At 44.0% G+C, this 11,285-nt stretch overlaps 1 protein-coding gene across 1 annotated transcript in view; it reads right to left on the bottom strand.

The window, feature by feature from the left end:
* Positions 1–5,452: 5,452 nt before the first annotated feature.
* LOC134350774 (beta-taxilin-like) overlaps positions 5,453–11,285 on the bottom strand; it is an 88,526-nt gene continuing 82,693 nt past the window's right edge. Inside the window, exon 10 of the mRNA XM_063056439.1 lies at positions 5,453–7,400. Within this exon, the coding sequence (XP_062912509.1) occupies positions 5,538–7,400 (1,863 nt within the window). The 3' untranslated portion in view covers positions 5,453–5,537. The remainder of the gene's footprint in view (positions 7,401–11,285) is intronic.

The following is an 11,285-nucleotide window of genomic DNA, read 5'->3' as shown; positions in this document are numbered from 1 at the left end:
GTGTGTTCTTTGTACACTCAACAGTTAATAAAGGCTTGGTGCTGACTTGAGATGGCAGGTGCTGGAACCTGGAGCAACACCCAATATACAGGGGTGCTCAGTGGGTCCGGCAGCATCTGTGGAGGGAAGTGGATTGTTAATTTTTTTGGGGTGAGACCCGTCTCACAGCTGCCATTGAACAGCAGGTACTGAAGTCCCACACCACCAGGTTCAGGAACAGTTCTTACCCTTCAACCATCAGGCTACTGAACCAGCGTGGATAACTCCACTGAACTGATTCCAAAACTTACAGACTCTCTTTCAAGGACTCTTCACTCCATGTTCTCAGTATTATTATTTATTTAAAATTTTTGAACAATTTGTCTTTTGCATACTGGTTGTTTGTCAGAATTTATATAGTTTTTCGTAAACTCTTGTATTTATTTTCCTGTAAATGCCTGCAAGAAAATTAATCTGAAGTTAGTATATGGTGACATATACTGTATGTACTGTACTTTGATAATAAATTCACTTTGAACTTTAAGTGGGACAGATCAGTGGCTTTGTGTTCGCTGGAGGTGGTTATTTCCTAAATCAACACTGCTGGAAACATTTGTAAGCTCAGACAGCTTTGATTAGAGAGGAACAGAGATGGGTCTAGCCCTTCATGCCATTCACTTTTCATAGCAACTGGGGATTAGACACTTCATTAAATGTCTTAACCATACAGAAACTTCACTAATTTGAAACGTTAATGCTATTTTCTTCTGCAGCGGCTGTCTGACCTGTTGAAATGTCCATCATTTATGACTTAATTTGAAATGTTCAGCAGTAAAGTTTTGGATTTAAGAACACAACAGGAACAGGCGCTTCAGCCCACTGTCTACGTCTGAACCAGTGTGGATAACTTCACTCAGCTCAACACCAAACACAACCTGTGGACTCACTTTCAAGGGCTCAGCAACTCGTATTCTCAGTATTATTTCTATCTATCTATCTATCTATCTATTTATACAGTTTGTCTTCTGCACATTGGTTGCTTGTCAGTCTTTGTGCAGTTTTCATTGATTCTGTTGAACTGTTCTTCTGTGAATGCCTGCAAGAAAACAAATCTCAGGGTTGTATTTAGTGTCATATATTTGATAATAAATTTACTTTGAACTTCGAACTATGACACTAATTTAACTAATCCCATCTGCCTGCACATGGTCCATATCTCTCCATTCTCTGGCCTTACACAGGGAGCAGTCAGGCACTGAGGAGTGCTGTAGAGCAAAGGGGTCTGGGAATCCAGATTAATAATTCATTGAAAGAGGTGTCATGGTTAGATAGAGTCGTAAAGAAAGCTTTTTGGCACATTGGCCTGCATAAATTAAATCAAAGTATTGAGTACAGGAGATGGGGTATTATGTAGTTGTATAAAACATTGCTGGAGCTTAATTGGAATATTGTGAGCAGTTTTAGTCACCTAGCTACAGGAAAGATGTAAATAAGGTTGAAAGAGAACAGAGAAAATTTACAAGAATGTTGCTGAGTCTGGACAACCTGAGTTATAAGGAAAAATTGAATAGGTTAGGACTTTATTCCTTGGAACATAGAAGATTGAGGGGAGATTTGATACTGGTATACAAAATTATGAGCAGTATGGATAGGATAAATGCGAGCAAGCTTTTCCCATGGAGGTTGTGGGTTAAGGGTGAAAAGTTTAAGGGGAACATGGGAAACTACTTTACTCAGAGGGTGATGAGAGTGTGGAACAAGTTGCCAGCACTAGGTGCATGTGAGCTCGATTTCAATGTAGGGGTCTGGTCCTGGTGTTTCTACAATCCATGTGCCCATTTAAGAGTCTCTTAAATATCCCTAATGTATCTGGTTCTACCACCACTCTTGGTGGTCCAATCACCTTAAAATTATGACTCCTTCTATTAGCTATTTCTGCCCTGCGAAAAAGTCTTTAGGTAAGACTTTAGCCCTAGATCACTCAACCAATCCTCATAAAGCAGAACCTCTAGTCCAGGCAGCTTTCTGGTAAAACTCCTCTGTAGCTGCCACGTCCTTCTGATAATGAGGTGACCAGAACTGAACACAATAATCGAGTGTTGTCTAGCCAAAGTTTTATAGAGCTACATGGTGTTATCATTTTCAAAAGGTGGTGCCTTGAAACGGCAGTATCCATCATTAAGGATCCTCACCATCTCAGATACAACCTCTTCTCATTACTGCCATCATGGAGGAGGTACAGAAGCCTGAAGACACACATTCAATGTTTTAGGGACAGCCTCTTCCCCTTTGCCATCAGATTTCTGAATGTCCATGAGCACCAACTTGCTATTTCTGTTTTGTAACTTAGTTTTTTTTTTAATGTATTGATGTGGCAAACAAGTTTCATGTACAGTAATAATAATAAATCTGATTCTGAAAAACAGAGCAGGTCACTGATTTCAGGAAGTGACCTCCTGTTTATGTCAATGGTGCTGAAGTCAAGAGGTTGAAAGCTTAAAGTAACCCAAAAAGCTATGAGAAATTCAGCAGAGGGCTCGGGGTAATCCTAAGTAATTTCTGAAGTAAGTACATGTTCAGCACAGCATTGTGGGCCAAAGGCCCTTTATTGTGCTCTAGGTTTTATGTTTCCCAGGAGTAAAGATCAAAAGGGATCACCAGTAGCCAGCCCAAGTCCAATGTTACAGCCAAAAAAGTTCATCAGTGCCTTGGAAGGCTAGAGAAATTTTGCATGTCTCCTTCGACCTTCACCAATTTTTATTGATGCACCATAGAAAGCATTCTCTGAAATGGGACAATTTAAATTTGAAGGGAGCCAGCAGTTAATTCCCCATGCCTTGTAGCCCTTGAGAAGATACAGAAAATATCTTACCAAGATGAATTATGGCTTAGCGTGGCAACTGCTCTGTTCATGAATGCAAGAAACTGCATGTGGGCAAAGCTCAGCACATCACAGAAACCAACCTCCCTTTGAATGACTGTCTATATGTTTCACTGCCTCACAAAAGTTATTGGAAAGTTTTCTAAGAGACTGGATATATGAGTATTTTGAAAGACATGGATTGATTAGGCTTGGTGTGTGATAGCTCATGTCTAACCAATTGTATAGAGTTTTTTGAGGAAGTTGCCAGGAATGTTGATGAAGGCAAGGCTGTGGATGTTGTCTATAAGGACTTCAGCAAGGCATTTCACAATGTCCCACATTGGAGGTTGGTCAAGAAGATTCAGTCATTCAGCATTCAAGATGAGATAGTAAATTGGATTAGACATTGGCTTTGTGGGAGATACCAGAGAGTGGTAGCAGATGGTTGCCTCTCTGATTGGAGTTCTGTGTCTAGTGGTGTGTTGTAAGGCTCGATGTTGTTTGTCATCTATATTTACGATCAGGTTGATGATATGGTTAGTTTGGTCAGCAGATTTACAGATGGCACCAAGATTGGGGGTGTAGTGGACAGCCAGGAAGGCTAGCAATGCTTGCAGTGGGATCTGGACCAGATGGAAAAATGGCAGATGGAATTCAATGCAGACAAATGTGAGGTGTTGCAGTTTGGGAGGACCAGTCAGGGCAGGTCTTACACAGTGAACGGTAGGGCACTGAGGAGTGCGGTAGAACAAAAGGATCTGGGAACACAGGTCCATAATCCATAGAAACCATAGAAACTACAGCACAGAAACAGACCTTTTGGCCCTTCTTGGCTGTGCTGAACCATTTTCTGCCTAGTCCCACTGATCTGCACACGGACCATATCCCTCCATACACCTCCCATTCATGTATCTGTCCAATTTATTCTTAAATGTCCATTGAAAGTGGCAGCACTGATAGATAGGATCATAAAGAAAGCTGTTGGCACATTGGCCTTCACAGGTCAAAGTATTAAATACAGGAGTTGGGATGTTATGTTGAAGTTGTATAAGATGTTAGTGAGGCCTAATTTGAAGTATTGTGTGCAGTTTTGGTCACCTACCTGCAGAAAAGATGCAAATAAGGTTTAAAGAATACAGGGAAAATTTACAAGGATGTTGCCGGGTTTGGAGGACTGATTTGTAAGGAAAGATTGAATAGATTAGGACTTAATTCCTTGGAACATAGATTGAGGGGAAGATTTGATAAATGTATACAAAATTAAGAAGGGTATAGATGGAGTAAATGCAAGCTGGCTTTTCCCACTGAGTTTGGGTGAGACTACAACTAGAGGTCATGGGTTAAGGGTGAAATAGACAGACAGACAGACATACATACATACATACATACTTTATTGATCCCGAGGGAAATTGGGTTTCGTCACAGTTGCACCAACCAAGAATAGAGTATAAATATAGTCATGTTTAAAGGGACCATGAGCGGAAACTTCTTCAGAGGGTCATGAGAGTGTGGAATGATCGGCCAGTGCAAGTGGTACATGCAAGCTCAGTTCCAATGTTTAAAAGAAGCTTGGATAGGTACATGGATGGGGGGGGCGGGTGGAGGGCTATAGTCTGCATGTAGGTTGATGGGGATAGGTCGATTAATATTTCAGCAGACTAGATGGGCCAAAGGGCCTGTTTCTCTGGTTCAGTTTTCTATGACTCTAAAAGCAGCCGGCATAAAGTCCCCACCCATCCTGGACCTTCTCTCTTCTCCCCTCTTCTATCGGGCAGAAGGAAGGATGAAAGAAATGAGCTTTATTTGTCACGTACATTGAAATGCGCCCATTTGCATCAGCAACCGACACGGTCCAAGGATGTGCTGGTGGCAGTCCGCTAGTGTCACCGTGCTTCTAGTACCGCCATAGCATGTCCACATTCCCCTAGCTGCCTGTAAGGAGTTTGTCCGGCCTCCCAGTGACTGCGTGAGTTTCCTCCGGGTGCTTTGGTTTCATCGCACAATCCAAAGATGTACTGGTCAGTAGGTTAATTGGTCATTGTAAGTTGTTCTGTGATTAGGCTAGGATAAAATCGGGGGGTTGCTGTTTAACGGGCTGGAAAGGTCTGTTCTGCGCTGTATCTCAATAAATACACAAAAAAATCCTTGCTAACCCTAATGTTTGGAATATGGGAGGAAACGGGAGAACCCGGAGGAACCCGACACATCACGGGGAGAATGATAAACTCCTTTCAGGCAGCAGCAGAACTGAACTCTGATGGCTGTTGCTGTAAGGCGTTAAGCTGGCCGCAGTGCTATTGCGCCAATCCAATACGAAAGCCCAAAAGCCCGTACCATCTCACTAAGGACAGCTTCTATCCCACTGTTATAAAAGTACTAACAGTTCCTGTGTACTATTACAGCACCAGTAACTCGGATTCACTCCCACCGCTGTCGGTAAGGAGTTGATAGGTTCTCCCTGTGACCGTGTGCGTGGATTTCCTCTGGGTGCTCAGTTTCCTCCCACATTCCAAAGGTGTATGGTTTAGGAGGTTAATTCGTCACACGGGTGTAATTTGGGAAGTGCGGCTCATTGGGCTGGAAGGACCTGTTACCGTGCTGTATCTCCAAATAAAATAACGGCACCCAATAACGGAAAATAAATTAATGCTTTAATGGCAAGAAGTAATTGGGAATACCTGACTATACATTTCCGTCAGTCAACAGCATTCACATCAGTGACTTCCATTCCCTCCGACCCCACAGCCTGAGCAGCTGTTGGCTCTGCTGTGGAAAGTTCTGTTTGACCCAGAGTGGGAGCAGGAGTAGGGATCTCTGGAATAGGAGCTGGAGTCTGGATCTCTGGCATAGGAACTGGAGCGGGAACTGGAGTCTGGATCTCTGGCATAGGAACTGGAGTCTGGATCTCTGGCATAGGAACTGGAGCAGGAACTGGAGTCTGGATCTCTGGAATAGGAGCTGGAGCGGGAACTGGAGTCTGGATCTCTGGAATAGGAGCTGGAGCGGGAACTGGAGTCTGGATCTCTGGAGCAGGAACTGGAGTCTGGATCTCTGGCATAGGAACTGGAGCAGGAATTGGAGTCTGGATCTCTGGAGTAGGAGCTGGAGCAGGAACTGGGGTCTGGATCTCTGGAATAGGAGCTGGAGCGGGAACTGGAGTCTGGATCTCTGGAGTAGGAGCTGGAGCAGGAACTGGAGTCTGGATCTCTGGAATAGGAGCTGGAGCAGGAACTGGAGTCTGGATCTCTGGAATAGGAGCTGGAGCGGGAACTGGAGTCTGGATCTCTGGAGCAGGAACTGGAGTCTGGATCTCTGGCATAGGAACTGGAGCAGGAATTGGAGTCTGGATCTCTGGAGTAGGAGCTGGAGCAGGAACTGGAGTCTGGATCTCTAGAATAGGAGCTGGAGCGGGAACTGGAGTCTGGATCTCTGGAGTAGGAGCTGGAGCAGGAACTGGAGTCTGGATCTCTGGAATAGGAGCTGGAGCAGGAACTGGAGTCTGGATCTCTGGAATAGGAGCTGGAGCGGGAACTGGAGTCTGGATCTCTGGAGTAGGAGCTGGAGCAGGAACTGGAGTCTGGATCTCTGGAATAGGAGCTGGAGCAGGAACTGGAGTTTGGATCTCTGGAATAGGAACTGGAGCAGGAACTGGAGTCTGGATCTCTGGAGCAGGAACTGGAGTCTGGATCTCTGGCACAGGAACTGGAGCAGGAACTAGAGTCTGGATCTCTGGAATAGGAGCTGGAGTAGGAACTGGAGTCTGGATCTCTGGCATAGGAACTGGAGTCTGGATCTCTGGGATAGGAACTAGAGAGGGAGCTGCAGCAGGAAAAGCAAGTGGCACTGGAACCAGGTGTGGATCTAGAGGGGGAACCACAGCAGATTCTAGAGTGGAAACTGGAACTTTAGTGGGAGTTGGAGCAGGAGCAGCAGTGGGACTAGGAACTGGATTAAAAACAGGAGTGGGAGCAGGATGAAGGACTGGAGCAGCAGTGGGAATGAGAGCTGGACTGGGAATAGTATTGGAAGCGGGAAGTGGAGTGATTGTGGGAGTGAGAGGACTGAAGGGACTGGGATCTGAAGCCAGAAGAGACGCACAATCTGGAGCAGGAACCAGACTGGGAGCAGAAACAGGGACTAGACTGGAAGCAGGGACTGGAGCTGGAGATGACTCTGAGCCCGACTCCAGGATTGTTTGTGGAACTGGGCCCACAGCCCTTATCAGCTCTGGCAGCTGCTGCAGTAACGGTGGTTTGGCTGGCTGGGTCTGTGGGGAACCATCATCATCTTGCCCACCTTCTGCGGAGTGTGCGCCAGCTGCCGCAGGTAAGTCTTGTAGTTGCCTTCCCCCCAAACCAAAACTTGTGGTGGAGCCCAGTTCCCCCTCTTCGAAGTCTGCCTCGTCATCATGCAGAGTTTCCGAGTCGACTGCCTTGCTCCGCATGCTCATGATTCTCCTGTAGAGCTCTGTCCTCTCCTCCTGCAGCACCCTGCACAAGTTCTCCAGCCTCTTGATCTTCAGCTGGAAGCACTCGTATTCCTTGGAACGCATTTCCCTCTGCAACAGAGGAGACCAGAGTTAGTCTTACAGCTCGAGGCTATTCAGCACGTCAAGCCTGAGTTGATTCTCCAGTTCAATTCCCCCCACAGCCCCCATTAATCCCCTCCTTCCCAAGAAAAGCTTGTCTTGCATACCATTCATACAGTTCATTCATTACAATGGTGTATTGGGGGTTGTACAAGTGTAAACAACAGAATGCAGGAGAAAGCTTTGCAGAGAAAGTGAGCGCTGGAAGATAATAAAGTGCAAGGTCGTTACAAGGTAGACTTTGAGGACAAGTGTCCATCTTATCGTACTAGAGGATTGTTTAATAGTTTTATGACACCAGAATAGGTGTCCTTGAGCCTGATGTTATGTGCTTTCAGGTTTTTGTATCTTCTGCTTGAAGGGAGGGAAGAAGAGAGAAGGTCTGGGTTGGGTAGAGACTTTGATTATGCTGAGAAGTATAGACAGAATCCACAGAGGAGAGCTGAGCTGTGTCCAGCATTTTCTTGCAGTCACAGGTAGAGTAGTTGCCGTACCAAGCTGTGATGCGTCTGGATAGGATGCTCTCTGTGGTGACTGGATAAAAATTAGTGAGGCTCAAAATGTCCAAATGTCTTGGTTACACCTCTTCCTCTGGCAGTTCATTCCAAATACTCAGTACCCTCTCTGAAAAAAAACTCTCTCAGTTCCCCTCCCACCTTAAACCTATGCCCTCCAGTCTTGGGGTGAAAAGACTATGGCTATTCATCTTATCTCTGCCCCCTCATGATATTATAATCTCTATAAGGTCACCCTTCATCCTACTTCCCTTCAGGAAAACAGACGCAATCTATTGTTCTGTGCCTATCAGAAGGTAAATGTAAAGGTAACAGGTTGAGGAAACCCTGGATCTGAAGAAGCATTGAGGCCCTGTTTAAGGAAAAGAAGGAGGTGCATAGCAGGTACAGGAAGGAACAAATGAGGTGCTTCAGGAGTATAATAAATGCAAGAGAACACTTAAGAAAGAAATTAGGAGAGTTAGAAGAAGGCATGACATTGCTCAAGGAGACAAAGTGTAGGAGAATCCTAAGGGATTCTACAGATATATGAAAAGTAAAAGGATAGTAATTGGTCCTCTGGAAGATCAGAATGGTAATCCATGCATGGAACCAAAAAAGATGAGGGAGATTTTAAATAGATTTTGTGCATCTGTGTTTGCTCAGTAGATGGACACAGAGCCTATAGAAATAAGGCAAAGCAGCATCAAGTTCATGGACCCTATGCAGAATACAGGGAAAGAGGTGATTACTGTCTTGAGGCAAACTAGGCTGGATAAAACCTTAGGCCCAGACAAGGCATTTCCTAGGATCCCATGGGAGGCGTGCAGAAATTGCAGGGGCCATAGCAGAAATATTTAATTCATCCTTAGTGGCAGGTGAGGTATCAGTGGATTGGAAGATAGCCATCAATCTGCACCTAGACCATAGAACTTGTTCTGCTGTTTAAGAAAGTATCTAAGAAAAAAAATAAGAAATTATAGTCCAGTGAATCTGACATCAGTTGTTGGAAAGATATTGGAAGGTATTCTCAGGGACCAGATATGAGTATTCGGATAGACAGGGACTGATTAGAGATAGTCAGCGTGGCTTTGTGTGTGGTAGGTTGTGTCTAATCAATCTTACAGAGTTTTTTGAGGAAGTTAGCAGGAGAGTTGATGAAGGTGAAGCAGTGGATGTTGTGAACATAGACTTTAGCAAGGCAGTTGACAAGGTTCTGAATGGGAGGTTCGTCAGGAAGGTTCAGTCGCTCGCTATTCAAGATGAGGTGGTACAGTGGCTTTGGCTTGACGGGAGAAGCTGGAGGATGGTGGTAGATAGTTTCCTCTGAGTGGAGGCCTGTATCTAGTGGAGTGCCACAGGGATTGGGTCCGTTGTTGTTTTTCATCCATATCAACGATCTGGATGACAATGTGATTAACTGTATCAGAAAATTTGCAAATGACACCAAGATTGGGGGTGTAGTGGACAGTGAGGAAGACTATCAGAGCTTGTAGTGGGTTCTGGACCAGCTGGAAAGATGGGCTAAAAAATGGCAGATGGAATTTAATGCAGACAAGTGCGAAGTGTTGGACTTCAGTGGGATCAAACAGGGCAGGTCTTACACAGTGAATGGTAAGGCACTGAGGAGTGCAGTAGAACAAAGGGATTTGGCAATACTTGTCCGAAATTCATTGAAAGAGGTGTCACAGGTACAGTGCCTATAAAAAATATTCCCCCCCCCTTGAAGTTTTCATCTTTTATTGTTTTACAACATTGAATCACAGTGGATTTAATTTGGCTTTTATGACACTGATCAACAGAGAAGACTCTATTATGTCAAAGTGAAAACAAATTTCTATAAATTGGTCTAAGTTTATTACACTTATTAAACACAAAATAATTGATTGCATAAATACTCACCCCCAAGTCAGTATTTATTAGGTGCACCAATTACAGCCTTGAGTCTGTGTGAATAGGTCTCTATCAGCTTTGAACATCCCCATTCTTCTTTACAAAACTACTCAGGCTCTGTCAGATTGCATGGGGATCCTGAGTGAACAGCTCTTTTCAAGTCTAGCCACAAATTCTCATTTTGATTGAGGTCTGGACTCTGACTTGGCCACTCCAGGACATTAACTTTATTGTTTTTAAGCCATTCCTGTGTAGCTTTGGCTTTATTCTTGGGGTCATTGTCTTGCTGGAAAACAAATCTTCTCCCAAGTTGCAGTTCTCTTGCAGAATATGTCAGGTTTTCCTCCAGGATTTGCCTGAATTTTGCTGCATTCATTTTACCCTTCACCTTCTCAACCCTTCCAGGTCCTGCTGCAGTGCTACAGCATGATGCAGCCACCACCATGCTTCACGGTAGGGATGGTGTGCTTTTGATGATGTGCAGTGTTTGGCTTACACCAAACATAACATTCAGTCTGATAGCCAAAAAGCTCAATTTTGGTTTCATCAGACCATAGGACCTTCTTCCAGCTGAATGCAGAGTCTCCCACATGCCTTCTAGCAAGCTCCAGCCAAGATTTCATGTGAGTGTTTTTCAATAGTGGCTTTCTCTTTGTCAGTCTCCCATAAAGCTGTGACTGATAAAGCACCCGGGCAACAGTTGTATGTGCATTCTCTCCCATCTCAGCCATTGAAGCTTGTAACTCCTCCAGAGTTGTCATATTTCTTGGTGGCCTCCCTCACTTTTCCCTTCTTGCACGGTCACTCAGTTTTTGAGGATGGCCTGCTCTAGGCAGGTTTACAGCTGTGTCATATTCTTTCCGTTTCTTGATGATTGATTTAACTGTACTCCGAGGGATATTCAGTGACATGAATTTTTTTTTATCTATCTCCCAACTTGTGTTTTTCAATAACTTTTTCATGGAGTTGCTTGGAGTGTTCTTTTGTCTTCATAGTGTAGGTTTTGCCAGGATACTGACTCACCAGCAGTTGGACCTTCCAGATACAGATGTACTTTTACTACAATCAATTGAAACAACTTGATTGCACACAGTTTTCTAAAAATAGAATTCCATTTAACTAATTATGTGATTTCTAAAACCAATTGGGTGCACCAGTGATGATTTGGTGTGTCATGTTGAAGGGGGTGAATACTCATGCAATCAATTATTTTGTGTTTTATATTTGTAATTAATTTAGATCACTTTGTGAAAATCTGCTTTCACTTTAACATGAAAGAGTCTTTTTCCCATTGATCAATGTCAAAAAAGGCCAAATTAAATCCGCTGTGATTCAATGTTGTAAACCCTGTAAACCAATAAAACATGAAAACTTACAAGGGAGAGAATACTTTAGAGAAAGCTTTTGGCACATTGGTCTTCATAAGTCAAAGTGATGTTATGTTGAAGTTGTATAAGACATTGGTGAG

The sequence above is a fragment of the Mobula hypostoma genome, chromosome 8, assembly GCF_963921235.1.
Source record: "Mobula hypostoma chromosome 8, sMobHyp1.1, whole genome shotgun sequence".
In the NCBI taxonomy this organism is placed as follows: domain Eukaryota; kingdom Metazoa; phylum Chordata; class Chondrichthyes; order Myliobatiformes; family Myliobatidae; genus Mobula; species Mobula hypostoma.
Note: the sequence above shows the minus strand (reverse complement) of the source record. Positions and strands in the feature narration are given on the sequence as shown.